General features: G+C 45.4%; 1 protein-coding gene across 7 annotated transcripts in view; it reads left to right on the plus strand.

The window, feature by feature from the left end:
* Positions 1-25806, plus strand: part of SBNO1 (strawberry notch homolog 1) — a 1282279-nt gene that overhangs the window by 261906 nt on the left and 994567 nt on the right. For all 7 annotated transcript variants that reach the window (XM_085634811.1, XM_085634813.1, XM_085634807.1 and 4 more), the window contains one exon: positions 12649-12809. In XM_085634811.1, the coding sequence (XP_085490937.1) occupies positions 12649-12809 (161 nt within the window). The remainder of the gene's footprint in view (positions 1-12648; positions 12810-25806) is intronic.

The following is a 25806-nucleotide window of genomic DNA, read 5'->3' on the forward strand; positions in this document are numbered from 1 at the left end:
ACGTCCGGCGACCCCGCTGCGCGAAACCTCTGCGCCACGGCATGACTCCCTTTTTGAGCGTCTATCCCCCTTAGGACAGCTAGAGCGTCCAAGCTCCACGCTCGACCCGTAGTACTCCCAAGATGGCGGCCTGACGTCTAAATGAGACCGGGAGGTGGACCCGCCCAACAGCGGTGAGTAAATAAGTTTTATAGTGCAAGTAAGGGGCCTAAAATCAGGGGCAAATCCAACCAATAATGTTGAAATTAAATAAAGAACAAGGAAGTTTTAAAAAGCCTAAGGCCAATAGTTCCGCATGCAAAACGCTCGAGGAGCGCAGATGCAAGCACTGCGCACAAATTCAAAAAGCTATCGGTCAGCAGTTATTAAGGCCTTGGGGTAAAACTTGCCTCCCCCCCGTAGCACCTGGCGATGAGACTTATACCAGGGTTGCCTTTCTTTGATGCCTCCGCCCCTGTACTAGTAGCCTGCACGCTGTCCATCACATCAACCGGGGTGCTTGTGGTAGTTGCTTCTGCTGCTTCAGCTCGCAAAGGATCAGGCACTAGGGGACCAACACATCCCAGAGACAGTCTTATCAATCTCCTGGGAGATGGCCCCCACCGCCTTGGCTAAATTGGAGTCAATAGTAGCCCTTTTGTTATTAGACAAATGGTCAGGATTAGTGGCTATTCTCTTCCCCATGATCGATAAAGCTGACCACCACCGATACTTGTCAGAACCTTAGGGCGTCCACGAATAAATAAGTAATACAAATCGCACATGCTCACCCCACAGCTTACTGCACTACTGGGCTTCCAGTGGCTTAACTCCATTGGTGTCCGACTCAGATGTAGGAAACTCTGGTCTGCTGTATCCTGTGGCTGCCTCTAGTCCATAAGTGACCAGCCAAGGGGGTGGGTCCAGCCTCGTTGTGCCGCGGACGGGCGGAGACTGGCCTGCCCTTGGCCCGGGCTTGCCTGCACACGTCCCTCGCTGTGGGGCCCGACCGCTGATTATATGCGCCGCCGGGTGCAGAGTAGAGGCGGCAACGGCTGCAGGGACTGCTGGGGCGTGACGTTCTGGCTGCCCCCTCCTTCGCCTCACAAGCATGGGCTCCCGTGCCTCAAAAATCAAACCTTCAATATGATTTCACTCTCTGACATCCTTTAGCGTCTCAACAGTGCGGACATCGCTGGATTTAGTGGTTGGGTATTTCCACGTTCCTATACATCTCAAACACAGAAAATAGCTGTTTCACAGTGGCTGGTACCCACGATCAGTTTGGCGTCCTGCCTTTCGGCCTCAAATCCGCTCCGCAGATTTTTACCAAGTTTTTGGCCCCGATCGCAGCTGCATTGCGGAATCAGGGTCGCCAAGTATTTCCATATTTGGATGATTGGCTCCTGAAAAGCACCATCGGCTTGTCTAGTGACTGCAGCTACAAGAGATTGCATGGGTCTGTTCCGCAAATTAGGCCTGTCTATAAACTAACAAATATCATCGGTTTTCCCAAGCCAGGCAATGGTTTTCCTTGGGGCCAACTTGGATGCCATTTGCAACAAAGCTTTCCTCTCGCAAGAAAGGCCGGAACGGTTACAAACCTTGGCTCTCAAACTGTCAAAACGATAGTACACTTCTGTGAGGACATACAAATCTGCTGGGCATGCTTTCCTCAGCAATCGGCCTAGTGCCACTAGCTCGTCTTCATATGAGGCCTTTGCAAGAGGAACTATAACGTCAATGGGTTCAAACTACGGGATCCTTCGACATAATAACTATTACACCACGCATGAGCGAGGCGTTCGAATGGTGGACTTTGAAGTCGTATCTCTTTTAGGGCCTTGTTTTCTGCTCTTGATTCCAAAATTCATAGTCTCCACAGATGCGTCCATGGAAGGCTGGGGAGGTCATCTTCAAGACCTTTAGATTCACGGAAAAGGGTCCGCTTCACACAGTCGGATGCATATCAAGAGGCTAGAGTTGAAGGCCATCTTTCTCTCACAGTAGAATAAAAAGGTTTCCCTTGGATTTCTTATATAACCCACAGACACATCGGCTCTTGCAAGAAACCTTTTTATTCTACTGTTAGTAGTGCCCTGTTCCCTTGGCTGGTGAGGCCACCTCTCTTTCTTATACACATCTTTCTCTCACTGCAAGCTTTCCTCACCCGGATAAAAAAAAGGTTAATCTGTGTTGATTTGGACGGACAACACCACAAGCATGTTTTATATCCACAAACAAGGAGGGACAAAATCTCTGTCTCAGGACGCTCAGCAGCTCTGTAGCTGGCTGGCACGCCACAGAATATCCCTAAGAGCGGCAAATGTTCCAGGGCTTCGGAATACTCTTGCAGACCCCTCAGCAGGACCAAAGACAACTACCATAAGTGGGAGCTCGAACAGGACCAACCGGACAGGGTTTTCTCATATTGGGGGGAAACCAGTACTGGACCTGTTTGCAACCCACACCTACTCCAAATGCCGATTCTTTGCAAGCAGATTCCCTCTTCCAAACACTTGGGGGAATGCCCTTTCAATGCGGTGGTCAGGAATATATGCTTACCCCTTTCCTCCCATTCCATTGATACCCAAGGTCTTGATGAAAATGGAACACTTGCGACTTCTTCTGATGGCCCAGGCAGCTCTGCTTCACGGAGCTTCTCCTCCTCTCTGAAAGCCCTGTCCATCTGTCTACTACCGACATCAACCCTGTTGACCAGGAAGCAAGGTCAATTGTGACACCCGGATCCAGCATCTCTACGTTTGCATGCATGGCTCCTGAATTCTTTGAATTTAAGGATTTGACAGTTGTGCAAGAGTGTAAAGACATCACCAGATCTCATGTGGACATCACCAACAAAACGTACAGATTAAAATGGAAACCATTCTGCCTCTGGTGTCTCCAAAGCAAGGTGCATCCGCACCTTTCTACTCCAGAACAAATCCTACTGCACTAACTGTCTTTGGTAAAACCTGGCATGGTATACTCTTCAATTAAAGTTCACCTTGCAGCTATCGCTCGATATAGACGCTCCCTAAATTGTCTAGCTCTTTCCTCTTCCAGAGTGGTACAACAATTCATGAAAGGCTTATTTCATACTTACCCTCCTGTTCAAGCCCCGCCCCCTGAGTGGCACTTGAACGTAGTCCTATCCCAATTGATGAAGAAACCTTTGAGCCAATCTATAGGGCGGATATCAAGCATCTGATGTGGAAAGTAGCTGTTGCTCACCCTAACATCAACTAGAAGGGTTAACAAAATACAAGCCTCCCCCCCCCCCCCCCCCCCCCCCCCCAAAAAATCCTTTCCTTCGTTTTACAGATGAAATGGTTATCCTCAGGACGAATTCCAAATTCATCATTAAGGTTCCATCGCAGTTTCACTTAAACCTGTCATTCTCAGGACTTTATTCCCGCATCCTTATACACCTGCGGAACGAGCACTACACACTCTAGACGTCATAAGATGTCTTAAATTCTACCTGCAAAAGACTTAGTCTATCCACAAGACAGATCAATTGTTTGTAGCATATGGACAAGGTTGTCGGGGCACTGCGGTGTCTAAAACTACCATTGTAAGATGGATAGCCACAATTTAATTTTGCCATGACAAGGCAGGCAAGCCTTTGTTAAGAACAGTGAAAGCCCACTCCACAAGAGCAGTCTCTACACCTGCTGCTTTGTTCGCTGGGTTTCCACTGGAATAAATCTGCAAAGCTGCGACGTGGAAAACGACACATACGTTCACGCAGCACTACTGCCTGGAGTCGACAACGTGCTGCTGCAGCAGTGGGACAGGCTGTTCTACGTCATTTATTTCAGTAAGGTGAGCCTCTTTGGAGGATTTTTTTCGGTTGTCAATTTTGATTTCCATTTAAAAATGTAGCTCTATTGGTTATAGTAGTTGGTATACTGGTTTAAGTTGACTATAGAAATGTTTATTTCACATTCCAACACCTTTTATATACATCTACTTTTACACCAGTACTTTCACAAGACAATACTTTTGTGTATATATTTTGAAATATTCTTGACACTACCCGCCATCCACTAGGGATACTTATTTATTGAATATTAGTGCTTGCTCTTCTGATTCAAGCATTTGAATATATGAAAGATACTCCCATACTGAATAAGAAAAAAGTTACTTACCTGTATCTGCAGTTATCCAGTATTGGTATCTTTCATAGATTCACCTGCAATCTCCCCTTACACTGCAGTATTATTGTCCACACTTGTGCATGAAAATCGGAGGGACTCTGCCTCTCTTGGGGAATGTTCTAGAGGGTGCTGGTTACTGAGTGGTTGTATTCAAGTTTGGTCCTTTTTTAGAAAAGGAATTAGATAGGCTATTAAATGTATGGTAGCCTATGAAGTATTTTAATTACTGCTTTATTTATATTACTGTGGGACTCCCACTTCGACGACGGGAAATGATTCAAGCATGTGAATCAATGAAAGATACCAATACTGGATAACTGCAGTTACAGATAAGTAACTTATTTCTTCTCCCATAGAACTGCATTGACTGCTTTTCTGTGAAAAATCTTTTAAGTGTGGAGTTGGTTTGTATGAAACCCTAAGAAACTGCAAGTGTACAAAAACTGATTCACTTACCTTTTCTCGAGGAAATGTCCCAGAATGATCTATAGGCAAAGTAGAAAAAGTAACTTAAAAAGTAATCTGAAAAGTAACTTCAAAGTAATCTCAAAAGTAACTAAAGTAATTTTGACTGTTGAATTGCCTGTAAACCAGTTGCATCCAACTGCATTTCAGTTGTATTCCATAACATTAGACCTGTAAAGTATTATTTCACTTACCTGCACCAGGCCTGGCTTGGTTCTAGAAATAAAATAACTAAATATTATTTTTATACAAACAAATTTGTCTGTCTTTGACTGTGTGACATTTCTTGCCTGGCTGTGTATAATAAATGCTTAACCCTACCCTCTGATAAAGTCTTACTGCTCGCCCACACTACCACAAATAGAGAGTAAGGTATTATCTACTTTTACCTCTGCCTACCTTTGGGGTTCCACAGGACGCTGTGGTATAGTATATACAAAGCCAGCTTCCTCCAGTTCTCATTTTCATTATTCCAGCTACTAAAGGCTTAGTACTTACTCGGTTCAAAACAGACTTCTTGGTCACAATGGTGGTGTAAAATGTAGTTTGTGTTACCATGAACAGTTAACTCACACTTTTAAACTTCATACTGGTGGAGCGAACAGGGTTATAGATGGTTGCCATGCAGCTGCTATGCTCAAACAGTCTTTCTGGCTTTCTTGTCTAGCAGCAAACCCACTTGGGAGATGGACATCTTTATCCCTACTTTCTTGGGCGGTATCCAAATTCAGTTCCACAGGCCCAAAGAGTCCTTCAAAGGTGATCTTTCCCAAGAAGGAGTCAGTTTGCTAGTTTCCTGATTCCGTATGTATTTAGGAAAGTGTACAGTTCCCCTATTTAGTATCATTGCTGCTTCCATTTCATGGCCATCATTTCCTGGCGGACTACCAGAGGTATTTCTCTTACCTGTTGAAAGGGACTCTTAGTTTGGATACAAAAGAAAACAGGCCTCCGACTTCTACCAGCTAATAAACAGAGGCCACACTTTTCTCTTGTCTATTCTTAGTGACTAGGTGGTTTGTTTTGCCGGGAGTGGGAACCCTATGAAATAGTGATTCCTACGTAGTGGTCGGTGGAGTGCCCTAAGTTTATCCACGACCTTTGCTCATTTGTCTTTCATATATACTAAGACAATCCCAGTTAGCACCATTCCATGCGTCGGTTAACCCCATTCCATGTGTCGGTTAACCCCATTCCATGTATCGGTCAAAATAGCTGGAGATTAAGTTCACTGCTGGAGTTCTGTGGGTCTGCCCCGAGTCTTTGAAATTAAACTGTCTCCCTACCTAAACAGGTGCCACCCTGGCTGGGAAAATCACATGTCAAATGTAGGTCTATGTTATAGCTTTATTTTTGTATAACCTCATTCATCTCCCAGTCTGACTGCTAGTGCTCCTTCAGCTAGACAATTGCCCAAAGGTCCTATGTTTTTCTTTAGACCCTAATGGCGATTGTCTGCGCTCATTCCAACTCTAGACTGGTATGCCTCATTCGGCAGTGTATGGAAGTGAGCCGGGGTGATCTTGTTCAAGAAGATTGGCCAGTCTTCCTGCAAGTATGAGTAGTTTTTCTGTAAACCATTTTTGTTGTATGTTTGCCAAAATCTTTGTTTCCCAATGAATCAGATTTTTGAATGCTCTTTTCTGAATTGATTTGTGGTAGTGACTTGTATTCTTAAAAACATGCCTTTGTAAAACGCAAAGGCTCTTGTACCCTTACGCAGTAAATGCAGTTTGGAACTTTGTCGCTTGCTGAAAACATGCCAAATCCGTATTTCAGTTTCTATTTTCATATTGGGGGGAAACCAGTACTGGACCTGTTTGCAACCCACACCTACTCCAAATGCCGATTCTTTGCAAGCAGATTCCCTCTTCCAAACACTTGGGGGAATGCCCTTTCAATGCGGTGGTCAGGAATATATGCTTACCCCTTTCCTCCCATTCCATTGATACCCAAGGTCTTGATGAAAATGGAACACTTGCGACTTCTTCTGATGGCCCAGGCAGCTCTGCTTCACGGAGCTTCTCCTCCTCTCTGAAAGCCCTGTCCATCTGTCTACTACCGACATCAACCCTGTTGACCAGGAAGCAAGGTCAATTGTGACACCCGGATCCAGCATCTCTACGTTTGCATGCATGGCTCCTGAATTCTTTGAATTTAAGGATTTGACAGTTGTGCAAGAGTGTAAAGACATCACCAGATCTCATGTGGACATCACCAACAAAACGTACAGATTAAAATGGAAACCATTCTGCCTCTGGTGTCTCCAAAGCAAGGTGCATCCGCACCTTTCTACTCCAGAACAAATCCTACTGCACTAACTGTCTTTGGTAAAACCTGGCATGGTATACTCTTCAATTAAAGTTCACCTTGCAGCTATCGCTCGATATAGACGCTCCCTAAATTGTCTAGCTCTTTCCTCTTCCAGAGTGGTACAACAATTCATGAAAGGCTTATTTCATACTTACCCTCCTGTTCAAGCCCCGCCCCCTGAGTGGCACTTGAACGTAGTCCTATCCCAATTGATGAAGAAACCTTTGAGCCAATCTATAGGGCGGATATCAAGCATCTGATGTGGAAAGTAGCTGTTGCTCACCCTAACATCAACTAGAAGGGTTAACAAAATACAAGCCTCCCCCCCCCCCCCCCCCAAAAATCCTTTCCTTCGTTTTACAGATGAAATGGTTATCCTCAGGACGAATTCCAAATTCATCATTAAGGTTCCATCGCAGTTTCACTTAAACCTGTCATTCTCAGGACTTTATTCCCGCATCCTTATACACCTGCGGAACGAGCACTACACACTCTAGACGTCATAAGATGTCTTAAATTCTACCTGCAAAAGACTTAGTCTATCCACAAGACAGATCAATTGTTTGTAGCATATGGACAAGGTTGTCGGGGCACTGCGGTGTCTAAAACTACCATTGTAAGATGGATAGCCACAATTTAATTTTGCCATGACAAGGCAGGCAAGCCTTTGTTAAGAACAGTGAAAGCCCACTCCACAAGAGCAGTCTCTACACCTGCTGCTTTGTTCGCTGGGTTTCCACTGGAATAAATCTGCAAAGCTGCGACGTGGAAAACGACACATACGTTCACGCAGCACTACTGCCTGGAGTCGACAACGTGCTGCTGCAGCAGTGGGACAGGCTGTTCTACGTCATTTATTTCAGTAAGGTGAGCCTCTTTGGAGGATTTTTTTCGGTTGTCAATTTTGATTTCCATTTAAAAATGTAGCTCTATTGGTTATAGTAGTTGGTATACTGGTTTAAGTTGACTATAGAAATGTTTATTTCACATTCCAACACCTTTTATATACATCTACTTTTACACCAGTACTTTCACAAGACAATACTTTTGTGTATATATTTTGAAATATTCTTGACACTACCCGCCATCCACTAGGGATACTTATTTATTGAATATTAGTGCTTGCTCTTCTGATTCAAGCATTTGAATATATGAAAGATACTCCCATACTGAATAAGAAAAAAGTTACTTACCTGTATCTGCAGTTATCCAGTATTGGTATCTTTCATAGATTCACCTGCAATCTCCCCTTACACTGCAGTATTATTGTCCACACTTGTGCATGAAAATCGGAGGGACTCTGCCTCTCTTGGGGAATGTTCTAGAGGGTGCTGGTTACTGAGTGGTTGTATTCAAGTTTGGTCCTTTTTTAGAAAAGGAATTAGATAGGCTATTAAATGTATGGTAGCCTATGAAGTATTTTAATTACTGCTTTATTTATATTACTGTGGGACTCCCACTTCGACGACGGGAAATGATTCAAGCATGTGAATCAATGAAAGATACCAATACTGGATAACTGCAGTTACAGATAAGTAACTTATTTCTTCTCCCATAGAACTGCATTGACTGCTTTTCTGTGAAAAATCTTTTAAGTGTGGAGTTGGTTTGTATGAAACCCTAAGAAACTGCAAGTGTACAAAAACTGATTCACTTACCTTTTCTCGAGGAAATGTCCCAGAATGATCTATAGGCAAAGTAGAAAAAGTAACTTAAAAAGTAATCTGAAAAGTAACTTCAAAGTAATCTCAAAAGTAACTAAAGTAATTTTGACTGTTGAATTGCCTGTAAACCAGTTGCATCCAACTGCATTTCAGTTGTATTCCATAACATTAGACCTGTAAAGTATTATTTCACTTACCTGCACCAGGCCTGGCTTGGTTCTAGAAATAAAATAACTAAATATTATTTTTATACAAACAAATTTGTCTGTCTTTGACTGTGTGACATTTCTTGCCTGGCTGTGTATAATAAATGCTTAACCCTACCCTCTGATAAAGTCTTACTGCTCGCCCACACTACCACAAATAGAGAGTAAGGTATTATCTACTTTTACCTCTGCCTACCTTTGGGGTTCCACAGGACGCTGTGGTATAGTATATACAAAGCCAGCTTCCTCCAGTTCTCATTTTCATTATTCCAGCTACTAAAGGCTTAGTACTTACTCGGTTCAAAACAGACTTCTTGGTCACAATGGTGGTGTAAAATGTAGTTTGTGTTACCATGAACAGTTAACTCACACTTTTAAACTTCATACTGGTGGAGCGAACAGGGTTATAGATGGTTGCCATGCAGCTGCTATGCTCAAACAGTCTTTCTGGCTTTCTTGTCTAGCAGCAAACCCACTTGGGAGATGGACATCTTTATCCCTACTTTCTTGGGCGGTATCCAAATTCAGTTCCACAGGCCCAAAGAGTCCTTCAAAGGTGATCTTTCCCAAGAAGGAGTCAGTTTGCTAGTTTCCTGATTCCGTATGTATTTAGGAAAGTGTACAGTTCCCCTATTTAGTATCATTGCTGCTTCCATTTCATGGCCATCATTTCCTGGCGGACTACCAGAGGTATTTCTCTTACCTGTTGAAAGGGACTCTTAGTTTGGATACAAAAGAAAACAGGCCTCCGACTTCTACCAGCTAATAAACAGAGGCCACACTTTTCTCTTGTCTATTCTTAGTGACTAGGTGGTTTGTTTTGCCGGGAGTGGGAACCCTATGAAATAGTGATTCCTACGTAGTGGTCGGTGGAGTGCCCTAAGTTTATCCACGACCTTTGCTCATTTGTCTTTCATATATACTAAGACAATCCCAGTTAGCACCATTCCATGCGTCGGTTAACCCCATTCCATGTGTCGGTTAACCCCATTCCATGTATCGGTCAAAATAGCTGGAGATTAAGTTCACTGCTGGAGTTCTGTGGGTCTGCCCCGAGTCTTTGAAATTAAACTGTCTCCCTACCTAAACAGGTGCCACCCTGGCTGGGAAAATCACATGTCAAATGTAGGTCTATGTTATAGCTTTATTTTTGTATAACCTCATTCATCTCCCAGTCTGACTGCTAGTGCTCCTTCAGCTAGACAATTGCCCAAAGGTCCTATGTTTTTCTTTAGACCCTAATGGCGATTGTCTGCGCTCATTCCAACTCTAGACTGGTATGCCTCATTCGGCAGTGTATGGAAGTGAGCCGGGGTGATCTTGTTCAAGAAGATTGGCCAGTCTTCCTGCAAGTATGAGTAGTTTTTCTGTAAACCATTTTTGTTGTATGTTTGCCAAAATCTTTGTTTCCCAATGAATCAGATTTTTGAATGCTCTTTTCTGAATTGATTTGTGGTAGTGACTTGTATTCTTAAAAACATGCCTTTGTAAAACGCAAAGGCTCTTGTACCCTTACGCAGTAAATGCAGTTTGGAACTTTGTCGCTTGCTGAAAACATGCCAAATCCGTATTTCAGTTTCTATTTTCATACATCATGCATCTGGGCCTCCAAGGCATAGGGAGAGAAGTGATGATTTGTCATCTTTAACTTGTATATACAAAGCCAGAGTTGCTGTGCATCCCTACTCTGGATGTGTAAGCATAGCACTGGGCTTAATATTTATGCTGATTTATGCCTAAACAGAAAAGCTTTATTATGAAATTCTTCTTGATGATGTAGACCTAGGTACTCTTGGCACAGCAGCAGTAGGAACAAAGATCATACTGGGTGGTTGTGTGCCCAGTGGTCCTGGAGATGGCACGCTAGGCAATTTTGATTGGTGCTGTGAAGGTGGTTGAGTCCTTGCTGCTGTGAAGGTTTTTAAACAGGACTTGGCAAATTTGGAATGAACACTCCAGAGGGCAGCTTGGATTCGGAATATACTAGAGTATTCACTCAGATGTAGCTGGTAGCTTCCTCACCTCCATTTTTTGAAACAGCTGCACAGTCTTCCCAACAACAAAAGGTGGTTGTGTGCCTGTGCCTGAATGTTATGGAATTCCTCAACATTGAATGCCTTGATTTCAGACGGTATTTCAGTGTTGACCCTGCCCTTGAAGGAGAGCAAGTTGCCATTGTACCTTGGGAACGTTTGAACATGGACACCTCGACCTTTCATTATGCCTTCTCTTCTTGAATATCTATCTGTGGGAGTCCTCATAGAGAAGGATTGGAGGTTTGGTAGAGAGGAGACCCTCTCCTCTGATCTCCCACTAACTGGGACTCCTGCAGCCTGCAGAGTTCCTCTTTCCATTGAAAGTGGATCTTCTCCCTGTCCTTAAGAGTGCGCATAGAAAAGTTCTAGCGGTGTAATCCTCGATCAGGGACATCGGTATCCAGAAGGCAAAGAATACATTGACGATGAGTCTGTTTTTGCCATTTTCCTGCCACATGGAGGACGTTTGTCACAAATGTGGCGTTTTTGACAAAATTCAAATATTTTATTTCTAGGGAGATTCCCCTGAAGGAGACCTAGGTTTGCAGGTCATAAATTGTTCCTTCATTTTAACTAAATTGGTTTTAAAATTTAAACTTTTTTTTATTTTTTACAGTAATATTTTGGTGTTGCTGTCCATAAACTGCATGCAGCTTCTCGGCAGAAAGCCATGCTTCTTGTACCAAGCTGCTAAAGCATCTCTCACAGAAACCTTCAGTTTTTAAGCATTGTATTGTTTAGACATGATTGTCAGCCAAATCTCGTAACTAGACTAGACCCTTTCTTCTCCTAGAGCTTAACATTGCAGTTTTTTACACACATGTTCAAATTCCTCCAAGGGCCACCACATCAAAATATCTACTGGTGCCCATCTAATCAACTCTTCAGAGACCTCGTTAAATTTTGATTCCATGTCAAGTCGATCCTTTGTCTCTGCAGAGGTGAAGGCGATTGTGCCGATTGGCTAATCAAATGCTTAAATAAAGTACAATAATCTGTTGTCTTTATTTTCAGTGTCACATCATGCTAAAGTATTTTTCGTCCCCTCTGTTCCCATCAGTCTTTTACACTTAATGTCACTTTTCAGTTTTCCATCCCATCTCTCTTCCTAACTGCCTGTTTTTTTAATCTCTATTCCCTTTCTTCATCTCTTCTTACATCCACAGTCCTCTTCCCAACCCTTTCTCTTCCTGACATCCACCATGCTCCTGTCGAAGGTTTTCCTATGATTCTGCTTTCAATAATAGTGGCCAAGAGGACGTAGGCGAATGGCTGTAATGCTTACAGCCACTTGCACCTGTAGTCTGTGTAGGCAAGAGTCTTTTAAAGGGCAACTAGGGAGTACTGACACACCATTCACAATCCGAGTGGCCTTAATTTAGGATCCACTCTAATCTTTAACACACGTTTATTAAAAATGAATAGATAATTTATTTGCTAAATGTTTATCTTCTTGCGCAGTGCAGTTTAATTTAAAGTTCGACTTGAACTTGTATTTCATTAATGGAGGGCTCACATATTTGACAAGGTGAGAGGTGATGCAACCAAAGTACCTTGCACTGGTTGCAAAGTGAAATCCTCCTTCTTGCAACATCCAAATTATTGATATCTGTTGTTGTTGCCCATGGAATATCTGATGCCAGATTGCAAATAGTGGAGGATGTTCTAGACTCGGTGTTGACACTGCGTTAAAATAAAGCTTGGAGCAATGTTGATTTCATTTCAGAATATAGAGACCTGAAATAATCTCCAGTAATGTAAGTTAATTTGTGTATAAAAGTATAAAAGCATTAAGATTTGTTATGCACCTTTTTTCATGTAGTGAAAGTCGGTCTGCGCCATCCAGATCCTGTCGTAGAAACCAGCTCTTTGTCTAGTGTAACGCCCCCTGACGTCTGGTTCCAGACTTCGGTACCTGAAGAAACCATTGATCATGGCTGGCTGTCGGCGTTGCAGCTAGAGGCAGTGACCTATGCAGCTCAGGTATCCAACACTAACCTAATACGAAAGAATGTATCCTTATTTTTTCTCCACACAACAGTCCATTCTTATTTCTTGTTTGGGTATTGTCCATCACTGAATACGCCCTGCTGATTCATAAACCCCCCAGGTTCCAGAATGTTTTTATAAGAGATGGGTATGATAGGAATTTAAAGTAGAGCCATTTGAAATTAAGGCATCCTTCATTATTGTTTTTATAATTCTTACTAAACTGTATAAATGTATAAAGCTGATTCACACCCAGATGGTCACGATTTTCATCGGTGTTGAGATTGACAACTCTACAGCAATACATTTCCTTATCAAGCAGGAAGAACTGGAATGTCTTTGAGGAAGGCAGAGTCTATCTGAGGCTGGTCTTTGGTGTGCAGAATCATTGACTGAGGGGCTGAGCCAGGCATACAAAATTCGAAGTCTGATTTGCTCTTATTACACCCCAAAGAGGAACACTAATGAGTGGAGGGTGGTGATGTTTTACGTGTCCGATTCATGACCTGGAAATGTTCATGCATCAACTTGTTCCCCACTACAGAAGAGGCATTCAAAATTTCAGATACTTGATCTATGGTAAATATTCTTGATACTCCTTGGACATTTGCCTGTACTTTCCTCAAGGAACCCTACATCCATAAGTGCTTGCCGAATTAAGACTACCCTAGACAATTTTCTTATTGGGTTGGACTTGCAAGGTAATTGCACCTGGACCTGCTTCAACTCAGAAGACTCTTGTCAATGGCGGACCTTCTCACCTGAATGTTGGGCATGATCTTCCATCCTATCTCTACTCTTGATTGCCTGGGGTTCGGATTACCTGTAATACGGCCACATAAGTTTGCCAGATGACTGCGTTAACGATCCTAAAAGTGTTCTGCTACTAAATCATCATTTGCCTTCGGGTTGAAGAGCCTACTGATTAACTCTTATGACCGATACCTCCCTTCAGGGATATCGGGCCCGTCTTTGAGGAAAGCTATTTATTATATGGTGTGGTTGTGGTACCTCTATTCAAAAGGAAGATCTGAACGTTTTAATTATTTTAAATGGCAATGTCAAGTTAGCAGCACAAACTGCTCTGCCAGCCAGCAATGGCAGGCTGGGAGTTGTGCTTTGCTTTGATTCGAGGCATGTGGGCTGCTGAATTCATATCTGTGCATAGATCGTCGCCTAGTGTTGGGTCCGGATGTTTGCACGTTGTTGTCCTGGAAGAGTCTTCGAAGTATCCTGAGATAGGTGACTCCTCCCCTGGACTACAGTGCGCATGGGCATCCTCTCCATCCTCAGATTGTTTTTTTCCGCCATTGGGTTCGTAGGTGCTTATCTTGACTCAAGTTAGGAAAATCTAGTTTCAGGCCAAAAGGCCTTTAGTTTTCGACGGTATTGTTCCCGATCGGTATCCACAGTTTACAGACTAGTTTCGCGATTTTAACAACTTTTCGGATCCATTCAATCCGACCGTCGACCGAACTTCGACGATGGAATCGAGGACCCCATTCAAGCGGTGTCCTGTTTGCCACGCCAAATACCCCCATATCGACATCCACCCGGTGTGTAACAAATGCCTCTCACCGGATCATGACGAATCGAAATGCATGGCCTGTGCCCGATTCCGATCCAAGAAGACTACGGAATCGAAGAGCCGCGCGACTGGAAGCGCAGCAAGCGGCACCGGCCCCAACCAACATCTTCAGCACCGAGGACGAAGATGTCGAAAGCGTGGAAAATACACCCTCCAGCCCCACTTCCGAACACGGTTCCCGATCGGAAGATGTTCATGAAGAGCTTTTTCACAGGGAAGAAGCCGACGATGAGGTAGGAGACTACGATGAGGCCTTAGGGGCCGAAGAAGGTAGCTCCGGTGAGGAGCAGGGCCTACCCATCCAAATGGAGGATATCCCAGTGAGTCAGTCGACGGCTCCGGTCGAGGGATCGCCTTCGGGCCTTACCCAAGACCAATCCCGCAGTTCCTCGGCCCCGCCCTCTGGCCCGGCCACGGACATTCAGTAAGAGCCATTGTTACCTAAAAAGACTGGTTTCCCTACCACGAAACCGAAACCAATCATCAAACCGGTTCAACAGAAACCGAAAGTGAAACTGACACTGGTCGGCTCGAGGACCACCACACCTTCGACGCCAGCCAAACCCGTCGGCTCCGACCGCACCAAACGGGACTTCGGTGCCGAACTTGCTGCAGCCGATGTCGGCGCCGACCCAAAAAAGAAATCCATCGGTACCGTCAAAGCGCCAAGGCCCCCGGCACCGAAGCAATCGGCTCCAGCCATCAAGGTGAAAATGGCCACTGCATCGCTATCCACCTCGAAGGCAGCGACTAAGGTACATTCATCGACGCAGTCGTCGGCTCCTACCCCTCCTCGGCTCGATGACCCAGTGACTTCGAAGAAGTCCACGTCTGCCGATACGGAACCTATCGGCGCCAAAGAACCATCGGCGTTCCAGGTGCAACAAGTGGCAGCGTCCCTGCAACGCATCAGGGAAAAGGCAGCCCTCCAGACCTCGTCGGGCTCCGAACCGAAACGGGCACAGAAGGCACCTTCGGCACCGGCCAACATCACCTTTGGTCTGCCGCCATCCACGGCGCCGAAAATGTTCGAAATCAGAACCCGCGTCACACAGACAGGGTCCCCATCTACCGAACACTCGACTACTGGGACATCGCCGTCCCACTTCATCGACGCCGACACCGGCAGGCTTATGCTCCGAAAGCGGAAGATCACTTCAGGGCACGCTTTGGACTCTTATAGGATCCCGCTAAAACAAAAAATGCCGGCGGAATCGGAACCAGTTCTTTATGAACGCATCCACACCTCTTACACAGATCCATCATTCTCTCCAACGCACTCCGACACGGATGCAGTGGAGGACTACATGGGTGACGACGCCACCTACCCCGAAGACATGGACCCTGAGGGCCAGCAAGACCCTGATCAGGTCTGGGATGACCCCGTAGAGCCAGGTGCCACTCTGGATACACAGGACACGCAACTTTATGGCGCAAAAACGTCCCCCACGGAGTACACTGCTGCATTCAACGCCCTCATTGAACGTGCCGCAGCCAATCATGGAGTGCAACTCCACTCAGACACTATCAAGGATGATTTCTTGGTGGACACTTTCGCATCCTCCGAGAGGACTGTAAAAACTCTGCCCATGTTAAAAGGTGTCCTAAAGCCAGCAAAGGACATTTTCAAAGAAACCACCAGGGCACGGGTCATAAACCCCAGGATCGAGAAAAAATACAAACCCGCACCTGGGGACCCCACGTACATTAGGAGCCAGTTGCCTCTGGACTCCATTGTAGTTGCCAATGCTCGCAAACGAGCGCACTCGCAGAAAACTGGTGATGCTCCTCCCCCGGACAAAGAGTCCAAGGTTCTAGAAACCTCCGGCAAACGGATTGCAGCCCAGGCAGCAAACATATGGCGCATCGCCAATACACAGGCCCTCATCGCTCGCTACGACCGTTCACACTATGACACGTTAGAGCCCCTACTCCAACACCTGCCAGACGAGTACAAAGAGGCAGCGGAGCTCCTCATCAGGGAGGGACAACTGCTCACAAACGCATCCATCAAGTGTGCACTGGATGCCGCAGACACTGCTGCAAGGGCAATAAACACTAGCGTCATGCTACGACGACACGCCTGGTTACGAATCTCCGGATTCAAACCTGAGGTCCAAAATAACATCCTCAATCAGCCGGTCAACCCCGACTACTTATTTGGACCGGAGGTTGACACCACCTTAGAAAAGATAAAAAAAGACACGGACACTGCGAAGTCAATGGGGGCTCTGCAAACGCAGACATTTCGTAGTGGCTCCTTTCGTCGCCCCGGAAATAGAGGTGCAGGTAGAGGACAGGGGGCACAGCAAACCTACAATAAAGGGGGCACACAGGGTTCCTACGATAAAAACACCTGAGGTGGATATCATGGCTCCAGCACCAAGGGCAGAGGACGTGGTTACGGCAATACCAGGTCCTCCCCCAAGAACAAACAGTGACGCCCTCTCCCTCCCCCCCCCGACCACATAATACCTGTCGGGGGGAGACTCCAGCGGTTCCTGTCCACGTGGAATTCCATCACCACAGACAGGTGGGTCAAAGATGTTATCCAACACGGTTACTGTCTCGAATTAACCTCCACTCCACCCACCATACCGCCAAAGCACTGTCCTATGTCCTCAGAGCACTTAGCGTTATTACAGCAGGAGGTGCTAAGTATGCTGCAAAAAGGCGCAATAGAGGTTGTGCCCGTACACCAGCAGGGAACAGGGGTGTACTCTCTGTACTTCTTAATACCAAAAAAGGACGGGTCACTCAGACCTATCCTAGACCTGAGACCCCTCAACCACTACATTCTCTCAGAGCATTTTCACATGCTCACCCTGCAGCAGGTTCTCCCACTCCTCAGACAGGGAGATTTCCTAGCCACGCTAGACCTCAAAGATGCGTATTTCCACATACCCATACACCCGTCACACAGAAAATATCTCCGGTTCACCATTCAGGGACAGCACTGTCAATTCAAAGTCCTCCCCTTCGGAGTAACAACAGCACCCAGAGTTTTCACAAAGTGCCTAGCTACCGTGGCCGCACATCTACGGAGGCAACACGTTCACGTCTACCCTTACCTGGACGACTGGCTTGTTCAGGCAAAGTCAGCCCAGCAATGTGCCAGCCACATGTCCCGCACCATTCAGCTCCTTCACAGTCTGGGATTCTCACTAAATTACCCAAAATCACATCTCCAACCCGCACACGTACAACAGTACCTAGGTGCGACCATAGACACTCTGGCAGCCACAGCTCAGCCAAATTTAGTGAGGATCAGCAGCATGCAAATGCTGATTTCCAAGTTCAAGCCCCAACACTCCCTTCCTGTGCGAGTGTTCATGCAGTTGATAGGCATGATGGCCTCCTGCATTTTCATAGTCCCACACGCGAGACTACATATGCGCCCGCTTCAGGAGTGCTTAGCACGTCAATGGAATCGGGCTCAAGGACAGTTGAAAGACCTAGTGTTGGTGAGCGGTCGGGCATACAACTCTCTGCATTGGTGGAATCCACAAAACCTTTGCAAGGGCCGACCGTTCCAAGAGCCTGTTCCACAAATAATACTGACAGTGGACGCGTCTCTCCAGGGATGGGGAGCTCATGTACTCAATTACACAGTGCAGGGACTATGGACAACACAACAAAAGAAGATGCACATCAACCTTCTGGAACTGTTGGCAATCTTCCTAGCCATAAAGGCATTCAAAGTACATCTGTGCAACAAGTTCGTGTTGATCCGGACGGACAACATGACTGCCATGTACTACATACAGAAACAGGGAGGAACACACTCTCCACAGTTGTCTCATCTGGCTCAGAGCATGTGGAAGTGGGCCATTCAGAGGAACATATTCCTCATGGCAGAACACCTCCCAGGCAAGGACAACCAGATGGCGGATCTGCTCAGCAGACACAGCCACCAAATGCACGAGTGGGAGTTACACCCATCAGTACTCCAACCGTACGTCCAGCAGTGGGGTCATCCAGACATCGACCTATTCGCGACAAGCGAAAACGCAAAATGCCAAAGCTTTGCCGCCAGGTTCCCACATCCACAGTCGCAGGGCAATGCGATATGGATGAACTGGTCCGGCAGATTTGCGTACGCTTTTCCCCCAGCGCCATTGATACCGCTGGTGGCACGCAAACTGCGACAGCACTCACTGACACTCATCCTGGTTGCTCCAACATGGGCACACCAGCCATGGTACACAACCTTTCTGGAACTTTCCGTGGTGCCGCATCAAAGGCTGCGGATCAAACCCGCACTTTTGACGCAGAACCATGGAGAAATTCAGCACCCAGATCCGCAACAGCTGAACCTGGCAATCTGGCTCCTGAAATCCTAGAGTTTGGCTACCTAAACCTGCCACCTGACTGTATGGAGATCATTAAGGAGGCCAGGAGACCCACTACCAGGGCTTGCTATGCAGCTAAATGGAAGAGGTTTGTCATTTATTGCAACAACAATGACATTAACCCGCTAGACGCATCCATTCAAAATATAATCTGTTACCTCTTACACCTATACCGATGCAATCTGGCATACACCTCAATACGTATCCATTTGACCGCAATAGCAGCCTATCTCCAGAACAGGCAGCACCTCTCTTTATTCAGAGTGCCTGCCATCAAAGCTTTCTTGGAGGGACTTAAACGAGTAATTCCCCCAAGACACCCACCAGCACCGGTGTGGAACCTCAACTTGGTCCTCACCCGACTGATGGGTCCACCCTTCGAACCTCTCCACTCATGTGAGATTCAATTCCTCACCTGGAAAGTAGCTTTCCTAGTGGCAATCACTTCGTTAAGAAGAGTTAGTGAACTCCAGGCACTAACAATTCAAGAGCCATTCATTCAGGTTCACGCAAACAGGGTCGTACTACGTACCAACTCCAAATTCATGCCCAAAGTAATATCGCAGTTCCACATGAATCAAACTATTGAACTGCCTGTTTTCTTTCAAAATCCACAGAATGTAGCAGAGAGAATGCTCCATACACTAGATGTAAAAAGAGCCCTCATGTACTATATAGACAGAACTAAAGGCTTTAGGAAGACAAAACAACTTTTCGTTGCCTTTTCTCCACAGCACAAGGGCAACGCTATTTCCAAAGCAGGTATAGCCAGATGGATCGTTAAATGTATTCAAATTTGCTATCAAAAGGCTAAACGCACATTAACGATTCCCCCACGAGCCCACTCAACACGTAAGTTAGGGGCGTCCATGGCTTTCCTGGGAAACATTCCTTTACAGGAAATATGTAGAGCAGCCACATGGTCCACTATACATACATTTACCAAACACTACTGTGTAGATGTACACTCAAAACAGCAGGCAGCTGTAGGACAGGCTGTTCTCAAAACTCTTTTTCAGACCGCTGGCACTGGTAGCCGCCGCTAATCGAAGGTACTGCTATGTATTCTATGCACAGATATGAATTCAGCAGCCCACATGCCTCGAACTGAATATGCTACTTACCAGTATGCATCTGTTCTTGGCATGTAGGGCTGCTGACATTCATATCGCCCACCCTCCTCCCCGGCGCCTGTAGCAGCTGCAGCTCTCAGAATTACTGTATAGCATGGTCATCACTTTCTGTATCTACTCCATCACTGCCACAATGGCGAAAAACAATCTGAGGATGGAGAGGATGCCCATGCTCACTGTAGTCCAGGGGAGGAGTCACCTATCTCAGGATACTTCGAAGACTCTTCCAGGACAACAACGTGCAAACATCCGGACCCAACACTAGGCGGCGATCTATGCACAGATATGAATGTCAGCAGCCCTACATGCCAAGAACAGATGCATACTGGTAAGTAGCATATTCAATTTATATACAAACAAAATTGGTTCAGTCTTATAGTGTGTGAATTCATTTGCTGACTGAGTGTGTACAGCAAATGCTTAATACTACCCTCTGATAACGCCTTTCTGCTTGTCCACACTACTACAAACAGTCAGGTGCTATCTACTTTTACCTCTGCCTACCTTTGGGGTTCCACTGGACTCTGTGCACAGTATACCTCATTTTGGTATAGTATATTCAGAGCTAGCTTCCTACAGGCCTGCTCCTGATAGGAGGAGGGGTGGAGGGGGGTCACGTTTCACAGGCGGCAAGGCCTTTAAAGCTCCCTTGCCACTGAGGGCTCTTCCTGGCCGGAGGGAGGTGTGACCACCTGTGCCCAGGAAAGGCTTTGGTTCTGGCCTCAGGGAGCGAAGGCCCCCACCCCAGGGGTCCAAAACTGTCTTGTGGTGGCAGGCTGGTGTGTACCAGTCCGGGAACCCACCAGAGGCTGGTCGTTCTTCAGGGGGCAGTGTATTTGTTTCAAATTCTCGACCAGGAGTTACCAAATCAAGAAAACTATCCTCAAATTTTGGCCCCTGCTGAGCACGGAAGTTGATTTCAACTGAATATTTAATGCACAACTGAGGCTTGCGTACAGGAAATCAAAGAACTTTAAACAAATCTAGAATAAACCAGCAGCTCAAAAGGAAGGTGATTACAAAGGGACGATTTCATGTTTAAGCTGTGAAAGTTGTAACTCCATAATCAAAGGCAACCTAATCAGACACCCAAACCGAGGAACTCCAGTTACGCTCAGTCACTGCCACTTGTAACAGCCAACACGTAATTTACATGCTCATATGCTCATATGCCCATGTGGCTTAGTTTATGTCGGGAAAGCAGAGCGGAAGATCCAAATCCAACTAAATGAACACAAAAGTAACATCGGGACACTAAATCAAAAATCTACGATTGCAAGCCACTTCAATACCACGCAGAACAATGTTAGCCAACTTTGTTGCCTGGTCCTTGAACAGGTCCCGGTCCTACAGGGACGTAACAATACACAATTTCTACTACGAAGAGAAATGTATTGGATTAACCTCATGGACTCTGTCAACCCCCAAGGGGTTAAATGAACAGTTTGATTTCAATTGTTTTCTTTAAATCTTAGTTCTCTGCTTCACCAGGGTATGTTAAGCAATTGTGAAGCCAGATACAGCCGTGGTACAGATGTTTTGAACAAGAGACTGAGCACATCACCTGAATCAATTGTACACCTTGATTTCAGACATGCATTGAATATAATTCAGATAGTTATGATCATCCATTAGTGTACAACAGCATGTATGCATGATTCGAGCTATTTATCTGGCCATAAATACTTTTAGTCGTACTGACTATTTTAACAGATTTCCGCTTTGAACGGTTCTAAAAACATTGTGAATTAAGTGCAACTACACGTAGGACTTGCACAAAAAATTGTGATTTACCCTACTTCGCTACAGATATTTCATACACGTAGTTATACCCTCATTGTCACCTGTGTTTTGAAAGTTGAATAGCCATATATATTGCGGTTATATTATAGCTCATCATTGGTTCTTACATGTCATGACCACGTTTGGGAAACCGGATTACAAGTCTGCCTTTCACTCTCACGAGCACTTTTTCACTTCTTTTTTCTTTTCCGGTACACTCACATTGATAATGTGAGAACGGACTAAGAGTCTGTCCTTTATCCCTATGATTACAGCAACTTCTGGGTAGTGTTCACTTCTGGGACGCGTACCCGTTTTAAACAACGTACACTCGTGTTTGAAATCACTTGCGCTGTTTAACCTTACCGAAGGAACGTACACACGACACTCGGCTGACACGCGGGTAAGCTCTTTAAAATCGTTGCTTTTTGCAGCTAAGCACAGTTAAGTCACTAAATTGGATCACATAATCGTAAGTTGAAATTTTGTACCATTTGCAGTATTACCTCCCGACGGGGGTTCTCCTTTGAACCTAGGAGTTTAAGTTTGACGCATGCCCCACTTAGCGTTCCATTATAGTCGGTTTCACAATAATCACAGACTCCTTACCAACACATTCGGGATGAGATCACCCTTGCATAACACTCGCTATAAACCTTTGACTGCTTTAGTTAAACGAGACACAAATTCACCCCGCCATCAATTGCTTGCATCCGTTTTATCTACCGAATTTACAGAGTTTTCATGTATGATTTGATTCTTTGATAACCAACGTAGTAAGTGGCTTTTTAACAACATGTTTGACTTTTTAACAACATGTTTGACTTTGAGCACCATGTGCTAATTACAACAACACTTAGTCTACCATGACACCCGGGCAATCTTGGACCACCATTGTGATTAAACACAGTTCACCCATGGAGGGTATAGTGCATTTCACACACTATTATTATTTATTATACCTTCTTGTACTGAACCTGAAATTTCCTCTACTTTTCAGTTACTCCCCTGAAGAAGGGCTATTCGCCTGAAATGCATTAGGCATAGATGAACGTATATTTATCATGAATCCTTGTTATGGAGAAAGAACATGAAAAAAGATAGAAAATGAAAAAATGCAATTAAGCAAGATTGAATGAAAATAAAAACATTCCGTACAAATTGACTGACAAATATCTATTTTATATACATTTCTATTGAGTGCACAAGGGGAATGCACCTCTTGGACAGAGGCTAGCATCCATTTACACAGGGAAGTGTGCCATGTCGACTCTTAACTTTGTTCTGTACCAAAACACACAGCCTGCAATGGCTGTGTGTGTGTGTAACGGTACAGGGCCTGTAAGGGTGGCACAATAAGTGCTGCTGCCCTTAGATTCCTTCCCTGGCCACAGTGCCCTTGGTACCCATGGTACCTTTTACAAGAGACTGACATGGGGCCAGGGAGGTGCCAATTGGGGGTACAAGGAACAGTTTTGGGAAAGAACAATGACCCTGGAAACCTGATTGGCAGGGACCTAGGGCACATCAAGTGAAAGTGCATCAGTAGTCTGGCAAAAATGGAGCTTACTGCAACAGAAACCCAGCTTCCGACAGGGTTCCCCCAAATCAGTGCTTAATTTGTAAAATATGAAGTGCAGGTGCTCAAATGTTTGTCGGAGGCCACACCTCTTTCCACCGGCTCCATCCACTTCCTTTACTAGCTCCACCCACTTCCTCTATTGGCTCCACCCACACTCAACTGGCTCGCAAGCCATAAACCGTGAAAATGTCACATATGTCCTCACGCCAGAACGCATGGAAATGTTATACATAAGCACCCATGCCATAAACCATGAAAATGTCACACATAAGCAAGCACCAACGCCATAAACTATGGAAATGTCACACTTAAACACTCAGGCCAGAAAGCATGGAAATGTCACACCTAAGTGTCCAGGCCAGAAAGCATGCCATAATCCGTCACACATAAGCATCCAGGACAGGGCTAGGCCAAAAACCGTGGAAATGTCACACATAAACATCCATGATCCAGGCCACACACCATTGAAATGTAACATATAGGCATCCAGCCGGGGTGTGTTAACTTCCAGCCACAGTAAACCAGTGCTTAATTTGTAAAAACATAAGTGCCAGCCGCCACAACCCTTTTTGGGAGGCCATTGCAGCTTGCACCACGCATTTTCCCTCCCTGGCAGTACTGCTAATAGCAATACCAACACAACTAGTACACCTCACTCACCTAGAAGTGTGACAATTCTGACTATTTCAAGTCACTTAAAGCTATAAAAATGGTGTGAGCAGTGGATATTATTCATATATAATGTATATTAAATTATTAAACATCTGTTGCTGTGCTTAACTCAAAATTAGACAGACTGCGCCACTTGGTGCCAGACTTCCATAGGTACCGGAATACGGGTGTTGAGAATTAAGTACCGGCACCGAGCACTGGAAAACACCAGCTGAAATTAAGCGCTGGGTGCTGCCCTTACTGCACTGCTTAATGTGTGCCAGTTGTTGCAGGTGGTGGTAGCAAGCCCTCGTTTTTGAAGACCTGGAATTATTGTTCAACAGCAGACTAACTTTGAGTCAGAGCAGGAGAGAGAGAGGTGAAAAAGATTGAATGACGGAAGATAAGGGTAGGGAAACAGACACACAGGGAGAAAGCCGGCTTGAAAAAGAACACACGAGAGAGAAAATCTTGCAGAGTGAAGAAAGAGCCATGATGAGGTGGAATCAAGACCAGACAGCCTCCGTAGTTTGCAACACTGGCATTCAGAAGTTCTCCCAATGGTCTTGAAAGACAAACTTTGAGCCCCTGCATTTCTTTTTTTCACACATTAAGCCCTAACTCTCTACATTGCCTCATCCTCACACTTTCAGGTTCCCATCACCAGCTGAGCATGGGACCAGAATACAAGAGGGCTCAATGGGTCAAGGGCATCGTGCTCAATTTTTAAGGTCATTAATGAGACACTTCTCCTGACGATATTTACAGTTCTTCTGAAGCGGGAAAGAAATCTGTGCCTCCCAGGTCAGTCAGTCGGGCAAAGAGGGCTCCTGGCTGAAAGCATTCTTAGTGGGCAACGCTTCAGTGTGTTTCTGGAATTGATCGAAGTTTGGCTGAAGCCTTTAGTTTCGGCCAACTGGCTAGAACTGGCGATGGCTTCTGCCTTTTACCTTCTGCCTCCACACCGCCTGCCAGAGCCCTACAGCCTAACGCCTGCCAGAGCCCTCCGTGCATAGCTGCCAAGGTTTTAGATTGCTATGTATGACTTTTCTATAATTTCAGAGCAATTATAAGTGACAGTTCCAAGACTATGAGTGAGTGACAGTTTCTCGTTAGCAAACCAAAGCAATGACGGCGAGGGAAACATATAAACATCATAAATTGCACCCATTTGCGCAACAAGAAACTCTAGGAATCCTTTATTAGCATTACGATAAAAGGATAATTATTATAATATGCGGCCTCCTAGCATCACTTTTGAATTCAGCTCACAGAGGCTGCTCACCTCCACCTAGCCTATCCGCCTCTGCTTAGATGTATTTGCATAGTGTATACAAGCGCACAGGCTACCAACACGCACTTTGAAAGCTTGTATTACAATCACAGCTTCCTTTCAAAATCTCTGGAATTTGATAATCACCCGCAGAATCCAGGTCGACTTCCACACACTTTACCAGCAGTGGGTTATCGTCCTGCGTGAACTGAGGGGAGGTCTGTGCTGTTGTGCGCAGTGCTGCAGGAGGTCTGAGCTGAGACGCTGCTGGTGTTGTCCTTCTCTCGGTTTCTAGGTAGTGGGCCTCCTGGCGCTGAGACACTAACATTCAGACTCAGTGCAATGGCGTCTGTTGAAGACCGTGCTCAGGAGCGCCACTCGAGCCACAGGGCAAGTGTCCCCCTTGCTTTAATAACTCAATGAAGTGTCCCCCTTGCGCTAATAACTCAATGCCTTTATTGTACCACCTGACCTTTTGAGTGTATATGCCGCAAACATTTCCACTTCAAACGCGGCAGTGCAGTGCGCTAAGAAACACCATGGCACATGTGCCCTACATCATTGGCAGCAGAGTGGGTCAAGTGAAAGGAGTTGAGTGCCAATGACAGGACAATACTGTGACAGTTGCGC

This window comes from Triturus cristatus, chromosome 11 (genome assembly GCF_964204655.1).
Source record: "Triturus cristatus chromosome 11, aTriCri1.1, whole genome shotgun sequence".
NCBI lineage: Eukaryota > Metazoa > Chordata > Amphibia > Caudata > Salamandridae > Triturus > Triturus cristatus.